General features: G+C 36.2%; 1 protein-coding gene and 1 pseudogene across 1 annotated transcript; both read right to left on the bottom strand.

Annotated features, from left to right (window-relative positions):
- Nucleotides 1–132: 132 nt before the first annotated feature.
- LOC117911578 lies at nucleotides 133–4,028 on the bottom strand (annotated as a pseudogene).
- Nucleotides 3,794–6,180, bottom strand: LOC117911921 (probable flavin-containing monooxygenase 1). The gene is made up of 5 exons (XM_034826358.1): nucleotides 5,676–6,180; nucleotides 5,262–5,499; nucleotides 4,989–5,164; nucleotides 4,555–4,913; nucleotides 3,794–4,442 (listed from the first exon to the last, which is right to left on the bottom strand). Exons 1-5 carry the CDS (start codon nucleotides 6,111–6,113, stop codon nucleotides 4,100–4,102), a joined length of 1,554 nt encoding a protein of 517 aa, XP_034682249.1. The 5' UTR covers nucleotides 6,114–6,180; the 3' UTR covers nucleotides 3,794–4,099.
- Nucleotides 6,181–12,887: the final 6,707 nt, after the last annotated feature.

Raw genomic sequence — 12,887 nt, 5'->3', positions numbered from 1 at the left:
TAAAGCTTCCTTCTCTACCTCTCCTGTTTTCGGCTCCTTTCCAAATGGGGTGTTGAAATACTAGGCCAAATCTACTTCCAACTTTATAGCTTGCGTACTGGCATCTTGGATTTGCTCCTTATTGTCTACATGTGGAGAATTCATGTATATAAAAGTTCTATAGAAATAATGGAATTGGATGGGTCCTGTTGATACATGAATTACACTTAGTCACTCCAAAGGTGTTATAGATCTCACATCAAGGTAGACAGTAATCCATGGGACCATAGGGCTGGAACAATTCAGCAAAAAATCCCTTCTTTCTCTTAGGGTTCACCCCTATGTCCTTCCAGAGTTGATCATGTACCATATATGAAGAGCATCTGTGCATGATCTCCTGTAGTATCCACCGGAGTATTGCTTCATGTATTTGTCCCGTCTTTCTGCATCTTTCTCCATCTCATTAGTGCTTGGTAGCTTGAATGTGCCATCAAGAAGCTCTGCTACCCACCGGCACATCATTTCTGATGTAAGTTTGAGATACTTTCTGAGCATCCAATCACCGCTAGATGTGGGATTCGAGGATGAATGCATTCCCTAGTTGATCAAATGGGGAAGTTAGTGTCGAGTTGAGACAAGTCCGTGTTAAGTCATTTTAAGCCTTAAGATAGATCAGACTTAGGTGTAAGTGTATGTTAAAGCTTTCGGTTAGACCCAAAAGCTTCAATGGTTAGGTAAATAGGTTAACAAGAGGCTGGCAATGTGTTTTGTGTGTGAACATGCTATAAGATGCTAACCTATAGAGTGGAACTGATGCAGTTGGGGAGCCGAGGATGCAGTCCTTGAAGGCAGGGGACACAAACATGTCCTTCAGCTTCTCGTCTCCCTTGAAGCCAGTAGCCAATATGACCAAATCTGTCTCCAGAGGAGCAGTCTCATCAGTCATCATCAACCATCAAGCTTTCTTTGCAGAGGCTAAACTTCAAAAGCTTTCTTCAAAATAATACTTCCCTTTTCAACTCTATCATAGAACCCCTCTCTGGCATTGTTGTGATCAAACAAGAGCTGATTTCTTTGAGAATGAACCCTTCACCAGGCTTGTGAACCAGAAGCTCCGAAAAGCGATTAAAATACATATAAACTAGAGGTATTCCCCATGGTTGGTAATCAGGAAGACTCCGTGCTTGGTCTTGTATAACATTCTGCATGGGTACTCCACTAGGTAAACCTGTCTTGTATAAAAATATCTGTTTCCATTTGATTTTTTTTTTGGGTTTTTTTTAAATATAATTGTAAAAATATGAGAAATAATTAAAAATAAAACATTACACATAAATATCATAAAATAATTTTTAAAAATTATTCTAAAAAATTATTTTTAAAAGTATTTTTCAAATAAAATCTTAATTTTTGTGAACCTAAAACCTTCACTTTTACTAAGAATCTTCCCTCAACAGCTTGTCCTATTGCTTTCCCTTGTCCCCTGCTGGTACTCAAAAACTATTTTTAATAAAAAAAATTGTTTTCATATCTGGAAAATTGTTTCCAAACTCTTAATTTTTGTGGTCCTACACATTAGTTGCAGAATCTCTCCTCTGCATAGGACACCTTGTGCTGTCCTTTTCCTTGTCCTCTCTGTGTGCTGGCACAGATATTTTCTTTTCACTTCTCAATTATTTTTTAAAAAATTATTTTTTTAAAATAGTTATAAAAATATAAAAAATGTTATAAATAAAATATTATATATAAAAATTATTTTGAAAACAGTTCCTAAAACAGAAACTTGGGGCCTGTTTGTTTAGTGTTTTCAAGAACTGTTTTCTGTTCTTGAAAACAAAAAACACCAAAAACTCGTTTGGTTGAGAGAGTCGTTTTTGTTTTTGTTGTTCCCCGTGTTCTCAAAATGGCACTGTTTAGAGAACAACAAAATGTTGTTTCCCCCGTTTTTTTACTGTTTAGAGAACAAAATTAAACAAAAAAAAAAAACAATCTGTTCTCCATGTTTTTTTTTTTCTTCCCATTCTCATCTCTTCTCCAGCACAGTCGCGTCGCCTCTTTCTTGATTTTTCCCGTTTCTTCAGGGTTCGTGAAATTTAAATCCAATGGCACAATAGCAAAGAGACCCCTAAAACGGATCCAGAAAACACAGGGAGCAAAAGAAAAGCAATTTTTTTTGTTTTCCTTGGGGTTTTGCATGGATTTTCTCGGAAATCAAACGGGGATGAATTTTCCCAGAAATTGAACGGGCATGGATTTTCTTGGGAATCAAACGGGGTTGCAGAAAAATAAAAATAAATAACAAGATTAGATTAGTACCTGGGAGGATTGAGAGTGGCAGAGGAAAATAGGGCCTTTTTAGGGATTCTCTCGTCTGGAGGGCAACTTCAGAAAAGGGCTTCTTGATGCCCGAGTGAGAAAAGGTCATTTCGAGAGAAAAGATAAAAAAAAAACTTAACAAATCACGTTTATCTCAGCTTAAGAATATGCTATAATTTTTCATAAAGTTAAAGATTAAATAAAAAAATATTAATAAAAATGATTTTATTATGTTTGATTTATTTTAAAAAAATATAAAAATTATTTTTATTTTAAAATTAATAAAATAAATAATTTTTTAATTTAAATGAACTATATATCTAAAAAATATTTATAAATTTATAATATAAAATTACTTGAAGAAAATATTTTATTAATTAGAAAAGAAAAAAAAAACATCTTTCAAACGTGTTTTTTATTTTATTTGTTCTATTTTTTTTTTTTATTAACTCAACCAAACATGTTTTTTTGTTTTTGAGAACAAAAACTGTTTTTTAAAATTCAGTTCCCAAACACAATTTTTTTTTAAAAAAACACCAAAAACTGTTCTTAAAAACTATTCTCAAAAACTGTTTTCCAGAACAGTTTTCAAAAACAGCAACCAAACAGGCCCTTGATCATCCAATTTTCAAAAGGTTGTCACAAAATTCATTGGTTCAACAAATGAGAAAATGTTATAATTGTTCCGGTCACCAATCTATTAGATCTACTCCAAAATTCACACACCTCGGTTGAAAGTCTCTGGGTGTTCTCTACAGTGATCCTCCACTTCCCTTTAGAACTGAAAGGCTCTCCATTACCATCCCATAGCTCCCACGCCTGCAACTCCTCCTCGGGCGCTCCTTCAAACTCAATACTCACCACTCTAGAGTTGAACTCGATGTGTCTGGTCAAGTTGAAGTGGTGGGCATATGACTGTATATAATCCACAACTTGGGCATGATCAGGAAAATCTTCTTTTACAGAAGATGGCCATGGAAAGTTCGATTATTGGGAGATTGGCTCAGATGTCTGGAGCTTTGTAGTCTGGATGCTCTTGGTCCATACTCCAATGCTGCCTTGGGACTCGAAGGCAACCAGAGTGTAGCCCTTGGAGAGGGTACACTTGCAGGCCAGGATGCCACTGATGCCTGCTCCCACTATGGCCACCTTCCTCTCCATCTAGATCTTAGAGGTGTCTCAATTTGCTTTCCATCCTGTGCTGAGTCACATGAAATTCGTGCAAATAATGTCCAATGTAATTATGCCTATTGGAACTTTTGAGCTGATGTAGTCTACAACGTTCTAGACTGTGGACCAGCCCATTGGAAAAAGCCACTGAAGTCCAACTAATATTATATAGACTCTTCTATGCTGTCTACACGTGGTAGACATATCACCATTCGGTGTCTTGTCGGTCCCCATTTAGCTAGATTGCTGTTGCTCTCAGTCCCTATCTTCAGTTTGGTGTGACCTGATTTAAATAGATAAGATGCCCTATGTTGTTCTGCAAACGTTGTTGATAAAATAAAATAAATTTCATTATTGTCACACTTCAATAATATTCTAATATGTTGATTACCAATTCAAACAGGGGAAGAAGACCAGAAAAGAAAAGAAAAGAAAATACAAAGGTGGCAAAACCACAAATCATCTTTTGCCTTACCAACACTTTTTTGAATCTGGGCACGGATGACTTGAGATCTTCAAAGGTTCTTCTACAAATCATCAATGGGATCTCTTTCCATTCTTTCTTTCTTTTTGTATAATTGGAATCGTGTTATTTTTCCTGAATAGGATTAGAATAAGAAGCTGGAGTTTGATTTTAGGATGGGCAGTAGTCCATTGGGCCATAAGGCTCGAACAGTTCAGGAATGAATCCCTTCTTTCTCTTAGGATTCCATCCCATGTCCTTACAGAGTTGATCATTGTACCATATATGAACAGCACCTATGCATGATCTCCTGTAGTATTCACCGGAGTATCGCTTCATGTATTTGTCCCATCTTTCTGCATCCTTCTCCATCTCCTTGATGCTTGGCAGCTTGAATTTGTCATCAAGAAGCTCTGCTACCCATCGGCACCTCATCTCCGATGTGTACAAATTTGAAACACTCTCTGAGAATCCAATCACCGCTAGCTGTGGAATTCTAGGATGAATGCATTCCCTGGTTGATCAAATCCGGAGGGGAAGTCCATATCAAGTCGTAAGTCATAATATTGACTAAATTTGTCAGTCTTGTATTTGACCAAAAGCTAGTTATGTTGCAAGGTACTAACCTATAGAGTAGAAGAGATGCAGTTGGAGAGCCGACAATGTAGTCTCTGAAGGTTGGAGACACAAAAATGTCTTTGAGCTTCTCATCTCCTTTGAACCCGGTTGCCAATATGACCAAATCCGTTTCTAGAGGTGTGCTCTCGCCATCTACCACAATTCCTTCTTTGCAGAAGCCAAACTTGGGAGCTTTCTTCAAAAGGATACTTCCCTTTTCTACTCTGTCATAGAACCCCTCTGGCACTATTGAGATCAAACAAGAGCTGATCTGATTGAGAAAGCTGTGTTTTGGTACCATCCCGAACTTTTCAAGGGACAGTTTCCTCTTTATATAAGATTCGACAAACTTGGAGAACCCCCATCTCTGTAGAAATTAGATTCGAAACATTAGGGAGAGGTATTGAAGAAAACAAAATTCTTGTATTCTATAAAGTTATACCACAGGTGAAAGAATGGTTGCCAGGAGGCTGAGGAGGAACCCTTCACCAGGCTTATGAATCAGAAGCTCCGAGAAGCGGTTAAGATACAGAAGAGCTAGATGTACCCCCCATGGTTGGAAATCCGGGACAGTCCAGTGCTCCGTCTTGTACAAGACTCTACATGGATGTTCCTCTCCTACAAAAGTTTTCAACTATCTGTAAATTTCTGTTTGTTTAGTATGAAAATAGACCAGGGAAGTTACTAATATCTGAAACCGAAACCTATCTCATACCATTTGCTGTTGAGCACTCCATAGCGATGTCCAGGGCATGTTTCTGAAATCCAACCACAGTTGTTCTTTTCCCTTTGATGAATTCAGCTGCTCTCTCGAAATCCATGGCAGCATACTCCATGGAATGTATCACCTTTCCATGGAACATTTCTGGGCCTTTGCCGGCCGGAAATTCTGGGATGTTGGGCACATCGCTGAACCGTCCGATGCAGAGGATAAGAAAATCCACTTGGTAAACCTGTGCCATTAATGCCATATTGGGTGAAAAATTAATGGCTACTAACTACAATTTATTAGGTCTACTCGAAAGGCGCACTTCAGCATGTACTTGAACATGGGCTAAAATCACAGAGATCTGCTGAAAAGTAGGCTAAATATATATATAAAATATGATATATGGTCATATATATATACCTCAGTTGAGAGGTTGTGTGTGTCGTTTACAGTAAGATTCCACTTCCCTTTAGAGCCAAAGGGCTCACCGGCGCCACCCCACAGCTCCCATGCCTGCATCTCCTCCTCCGGTGGGCCTTCATAGGCGATGCTGAGGACTTTAGAGTTGAATTTGATGTGGCGGAGCAAGCCAAAATGATGGGCATAGGACTGAAGATAATCAAGAACTTGGGAATGGCTAGGAAAATCTTCAATTACTGAAGACGGCCATGGAAAGTCAGAGAATTGGAAGATTGGTTTGGGTGTTTGTAGCTTGGTAGTCTCGAGTGTCTTGGTCCATACTCCCCCGATACTGCTCCGGGACTCAAAGACGACCGGGGTGTAGCCCTTGGAGAGGGTATACTTGCAGGCTAGGAGGCCGCTGATTCCCGCTCCTATGATGCCCACCTTCCTCTCCATTCTTAGATCTTAAGATTGATCGATCCCACCATGGCAAGACGCCGTGACCTTACCCGGAAAAGAAAAATATTTGTGCCTAACGGCCCTAACCAAAAACATTTTCATAAGATAAGATATTTCCACCAGCTAGTCAAGCTTACGGGCCCCACTCGCGGGGGGGCGCAAAACACTGATCATTACAAAGCTAATTAAATGTTAATAAAATTTTATTTTAACTTGTAGTATATAATGTATCTTTTTAACGATAAAACCCTATAACCTTATTATTTAATAAAAATATTAATATATCATATTATGAACCCCATTTTGCACGATGCATTCCTATTTGATAGTAAATAAGCAAAATGGGAGTGAGATCATATCATAGCAACAAGTAATAACGTGCTATCATGAAACATGGTGATACAAAATATATTGCAAGTATCACAAAACAGAGTAAGAAATCATTAATGACAATTATGCACCTCACTCAAATAAAAAACATCATAAATGTTGGGCCCCATCAAAGCCCAATTTATTTTGCATGAATCAATCCCATAAATTCCATTATTTTGGAATTATGAAAATCATATTCATGCTTATTTAAAATCAAGGGAAATAAAAAATTATTTGAAAATCAAATAAAATTTGTACAAGTGCATGCCAGAATGAGAATGACAACAAACTTATTAAAATCGTGGTTTTTGGTGACCTAAAACCTTGATGAAAAACGAAAGTTGAGGACTTAAAATTATTTGAAAAACCAGAATGACATGACAAATATTTTGAAAACTGGAGTGGAATTAAAATTATTTGATAGAGTGGAGTTTTGAAAATTATTTGAAAATTGAAGTTTTAAAAATTATTTGAAAATTAGAGTTTTGAAAATTATTTGGAAATTGAAGTTTTTTAAAAAATAAATATGAAAATTATTTAAAAATTAAATTTGAAAATTAGAATTTTAAAAATTATTTGAAAATTAAAGTTTGGAAAATTAAATTTGAAAATTGGAGTTTTGAAAATTATTCGAAAATTAGAGTTTAAAAATTACTTGGAAATGGAGTTTTTTTAAAAAATAATAAATTTGAAAATTAGAAATTTGAAAATTATTTGAAAATTAAAATTTTAAAAATTAAATTTGAAAATTGGAATTTTGAAAATTAAATTTTGATGTCAAGAGACGAAAAAACAAGAGGATGACATGTGGTGTTTGGGTGGTGCACTAGAGGGTAGCCATGCATGGCAATGCAGGAGTGGGGCCTGGGGTGCAAGGTGGTTGTTGGATGATGCTTTGAGACTAGCTTTTTGGAAAGCTGTGGGACCACTTAAGGAATGTAGAATTGAAATAAGGCAAAGAGCTTCTTTGAGTCACTTTTTTTTATGTTCTTCAGCTCGCTTTCTCATCCATGGTTTGATTAAGCTTCTGATCTAAAACCCATAGACTGCCTTTACTCACACTATCTTCCTCAAACCAGATTCTGGAAGCCATTTGCACCTATTCTGCATGATATTTGTTCAACTTAGTGCATTCAGAAAGCGGCCAACTTAGCATGCTACACAACTATTTGTCGGGGAGGTGCTTAGTCCTTTTCAACGACAAGGATATTACCCAAACATTTCGAGGATTTATGAAAAGATTCATCTCACCGTTCTTCATCCAAGACGCCATATATGTAGCAGCAGGGCCACCAAAGATATACTTGCGATGAACATCGACATCGAGTTGCTTGCGATCCTCGTTGAATTCAACAAACCTCTTGTCACTGTGGGGGATATCTAGTCCATGTAAGAATTGATGAGCATAGATTGGGGAGCACCACAGAAATGATTACGAAGGTTTTCTTCCATCCGAACAATACAAAAAATTGTCTTCATCTTCAACGGGTTCCATAACAAAGCCATTCTTAACAACCTTGGCAGTGGATGGTAATTTCTTTAGTTGGGAGTTCACCTTATTAACTTCTTTAATCACTTCATTCAAGTCTGAATCATCACTACTGTCAGAGCTTGAACTGTCACTTGATTCGACCTTCCTTGTGGCAGCCAATATCCACGTCTATATTGTCAGAATCCAAAGCCTTAAACCTTGCACCGAGCATAGACACTGACGGAGATCTTTGCATGCTTCTCCGACCTCCCTATCCTCATCATTCATTATTAGACTTGCAATTTTAGCTATCTGGTGTAACTCCCATGCATTGTTGGAGGCCATGCAAGTTGAACCAGACGTGTATGAGCCCGGGATGGAGTAGTTAAGTGGCAAACTATTTGGGAATTACGAAACCTGAACTCTCATCATAATGTGTGGAGACTGCCAAATATTGAAGATGCCAAGGTTGGGAGCAAGCAGAAATTGGCCATGTGTGCACCGAAGTGGCCATTCATGCGAGCTACATGCCCATAGAAAGGAATGTCAAAGAGTTTATGAGAAGTGAGTGGTGGATGAAGTGAGAGAAGTGGGTTTGAAGAATTATTGGTAGGCATATAGATGTAGGCTAAAATGAAGGTATGATATGAGTTTGGTGGGTATGTAGGCAGTGGGTATAGAGGGTAGAGATATGGGTAAGGTGACTCTTGCTTCTTAGTCACTATAGTCAATTATTGAAGTTGTGCATGCTTTCACAGCTAAGAGATAGGTTCGGACAAGGATCACCTGCTGGGGTGTAAAGCATTCCACCTAATATAAGGCACAATAAAACCACTAGATGAGTCAAAAAGCTCAACAATGCCAGGTACCAAACCAAAACCTCTCACCGATACACTAGGAATTTCTCCATTGCATCACAACACTACCAACACATGGGGTAGATTCTGCCCAGGAGCTCACCAAAACATGCTCCAAAAAGTCAAGTTTCCATACACCAAAAAGCAAAATAATAGGACAATAGTCTTCTATTGGTGAGGGTGACCATAAGAAGGCTCATGGGAGTGTCTCGACGATTGAAAATATGGTCAAAGCCCATGCTTTTGCCCACTATTTTCCTTCTTCATCACCTCATTACAGATGGATGAACTGAGTTGCAGCTACTTGCAATCCTAGCTAGTGTTTTTGATCCAATTATTAATGAGATAATTGACTGCCTAAATGAGAACACGATTTGCACAACAGGCATAGAGGATACTCCATTAAGTTCACTTCCCCCATAGCCTCACTCCTCCAGTCCCAACAACTTGGCCATTGATGATATCATCCCACCATCAATAAGAAACATAGTAAGAAACAAAGAGGAAAAAAAACGTAAAAACCGAGTATGAACTTAGCTCTATGTCATGGACCGTGAAAGAGCTAGGAGCACGTGGAATCCAAAGGAAACAAGAGCATCATTTTGACGTATCAAATTTAGGGAAGGAGTAGTGCAACATATATTTACAAGAGAAAACAGAAAAAAAAAATCCAAAATAAACCAAAACTGAGCATACATGTATAAAGTCTTACCCAATAAAGCAAATGAGTGGCCCTTAATGTCTACCAATCAACAAAGCAATGCTAAAAAAAGTATATGAAAATGGGAATGAAACAGTATGAAAATCAGAAACAAGAAGCTCATCAGCTTTACCTGGAATGCTCCCTCATAACAAAGAGTTGCATGGCTTCCAACTTTTTTTTTTTTTTTTCATGTATCAACAAGATCTCCTCTCCTACTGCTTCCTCGGCTCTCCTTTCTCGCATTCCCTCAAAAACCTCCATTGCTGAAAACCTCATTCCTACTAAAAACCTCTTTCCCCCCGTTTTTCTTATCCCAACTCCTTTTCTTCTATTGCAAGCCTTTACCAGTTCTACTACTCCCCGTTCAACAAAACAATCTCTATCTCAACCACCACCATGGCAAGGTGGTAGTGTCCTTGACTATGCATCCCATGCAGCTTGCTTACCCATGGAGAGGTTGTCTCCCATTCTTCCAAATAAAATGTCCAGCTCATGCTCTGGTGGCCAGCCAGTGGGTGAAAGGGAAAAAAAAAAAGAAAAAAAACAAAAAAAATAATAAAAAACCAAAGTCCCTTAGTCCAAAGAGAGGCCTACAAATATTTTATACTAAATAATTTTAAATTTGTTTATTTATTGTAGACCCATTTTTGGACCAAATGTTTTTTTTTTTTTTTTTTTACCATCCCGGGAAGAGCTGGCAGCATGTTTTTGGAGTAGGGAATGGTTTCTAGAGGAGCCAAGCTGCACGGGACACGTAGCAATGGACGTGACCACCTTACCATGGTGGTGGTTTAAGCAGTAAAGCTAGTGGAGCTGTGATAGGAAAGAAGAAAAGAAAAACAAGGTACGTTTGAGGAAAAAAAAAAAAAAAAGAATGGGATAAAGGTTTTCAATAGGTGGGGGTTTCGAGGGTTGGAGAGAAAAATATGGGAGTAAAAAGCCGGGGGATGAGCTGAGGGAGGGGTGGTCCAGGGGTGCTTCATTAAGGAAAGAATGTGAAAAAGAAGAGCTGGACGAAAAACATGGGATGTTTTGAGAAGAAAAACGAGCTGGTGCAAAAAGAAAAAAAAATGGGGTTTTTCAGCAAGAGCAAGATGGAGCTTGGAAGAAAAACATAGGGCGTTTTTTGAGAGAGAAAAACATATGGTTGGGTGAGCAAATTTTGAGAGCAAAAACAAAAAAGAAAGAAAGGCTAAGAGGGGGAGTTTTAAGGATATAGAGATTTTTTGAGGTGAGCTGAACAGAGGGGGTGCGAGCAAATGGATGATAAGGAAGAAACAGAGCAATGTGAGTAGTCCAAAGGGCTAGACTGAGGAAGTGAGCAACGTATGAGCAAGAAACGAACAAAACTGAAGGTTGGAGCTGAGTCAATTTCGGGTTTAGAAGAAGAAGTAAAAGAAGAGCTCGTCAGTTTTGTTCGGAGATCTTGGACTTTTGGAGGTTTTCAGACCCGGAGAAGGGCGTCATGTCCATTAGCAGCTCGTTCTTTTTTTGGAAGGGGACACAATCACTTGAAGTCAGGCTAATCTTGTTGAACGAGAGCACTCTCAGTTGCGTTGTGACAATGGAGATGGCAAAAGGGCCTTTGGCATTCCTTCCTCAACTGACCTTCACTTTTATACTGTGTTTTTCTGTTTGTGCAGGGTCAAGGACGCATGGTGATGAAGGAAAGTTAGTAAGGTTAGTGTTACTTCAATTCCTGCCACTAGTATGGCAGTAATTTTTCAAAATTTAATTTGTAAAAATTCCATTTTCAAAATTCAAAATTTCAAAATCTAATTTTTTTTAGAAAAAAAATCCATTTTCAATTTTTTTTTTTTTAAATTCGCTTTTCAAATTTAATTTACAAAACTTCATTTTTTTTTCAAATAACTTTTCAAAATCCTAATTCTCAAATTTAATTTTCAAAACTCTCATTTTCAAATAACTTTCATTTTCGAATAATTATTCAAATTTCCAATTTTTAAATTTGATTTTCAAAACTTCAATTTTCAAATAATTTTCTAAAATTTCAATTTTCAAATTTAATTTTTAAAAATTCCTTTCTCAAACGAATTTCCAAAATTCCAATTTTCATAACTTTAATCTTCAAATAATTTTCCAAAATTCCAAATTTAATTTAAAAAACTTCATTTTTTTTTCAAATAACTTTTCAAAATCTCAATTTTTAAATTTAATTTTCAAAACTGTCATTTTCAAATAATTTTCAATTTTATTTTATTTTTATAAAAAAAATCAATTCTTTAATAATTTTTCATTTTTTCCATTTTTTAAATTTAATTTTTAAGATTTTAATTTTCAATAATTTTCAAAACTCTAGTTTTCTTTCAAATGATTTTTACTTCAGTTTTCAAATATGTTTAATCCTACAACTTTTCATTCTTTATTAGGGTTTTAGGTTAAGAAAATCTCATTTTTAATAAACTTGCTACCTTTCCGTTCAAGGAAACACTTTCACAAACTTTCTTTAATTTTCAAATAATTTTTTTGTTTCTCTTGATTTTAAATAAACATAAATATGATTTTCATAATTCCAAAACAATAGAATTTGTGGGATTAATTCATGCAAAATCAATTAGGCTTTGGTGGACCCCCTACATATGAGTTTTCTCTTGTGATTGTCAACGGTTATGCTTAATGAATATTGTTTGATCTTTCATTTGCTCTTTGATATGCATGTGATAATTTTATACTTGAGCTAACTTTATTTCCATGATAGCACACTATTACTTGCTGCTAAGGTACGATCTCACGCTCATTTTGCTTATTCTTAAACATGATTCGTTTTATTATTTGACTATTTCATTGATATCCATTAATTTCCTTATCAATTGTCATATTTGTCTCACCTTATTTAGTAGAGAGACCCATTTTTAAGGGGATTAGAGGGATGCTATAGTTTTTTTACCGTACCTTCCTAATAAATAACCTGACCCTGAACTCAATTCGATTTTTCATAGAGTTGTTTTTCCAAATAAAGAGTCACACTTAGAGTTTTCTTTTTTATTTTATTTTTCCTTTAAAAAATAAAACAAAAATAAATGGTGACTCCAAGTATTTTCCAAAAAAAAAAAAAAAAAATCAAGTTTTCATCAAATAAAAAGTGAGTCACGCTATCGAGTGGGAATGCATCGTGCAAAAATACGGGGTCCACATTTATATATAATTTAAATTTTTATAATTATTTTTAATTTTAATAATATATAAATTATATATTTATAACCATGATCCCGTTATTAAATTGTGATCTTATAACTTTTAATCAATTGAATAATCATTCTAAAATGGTAGGTATATCACATAATGGTATATCTAGGATTAATGATACTTATTTCTTCAACTATCTCTCTTGACGCGAGTGGTTTGCA

This window comes from Vitis riparia, chromosome 3 (genome assembly GCF_004353265.1).
Source record: "Vitis riparia cultivar Riparia Gloire de Montpellier isolate 1030 chromosome 3, EGFV_Vit.rip_1.0, whole genome shotgun sequence".
Lineage (NCBI taxonomy): Eukaryota > Viridiplantae > Streptophyta > Magnoliopsida > Vitales > Vitaceae > Vitis > Vitis riparia.
Note: the sequence above shows the minus strand (reverse complement) of the source record. Positions and strands in the feature narration are given on the sequence as shown.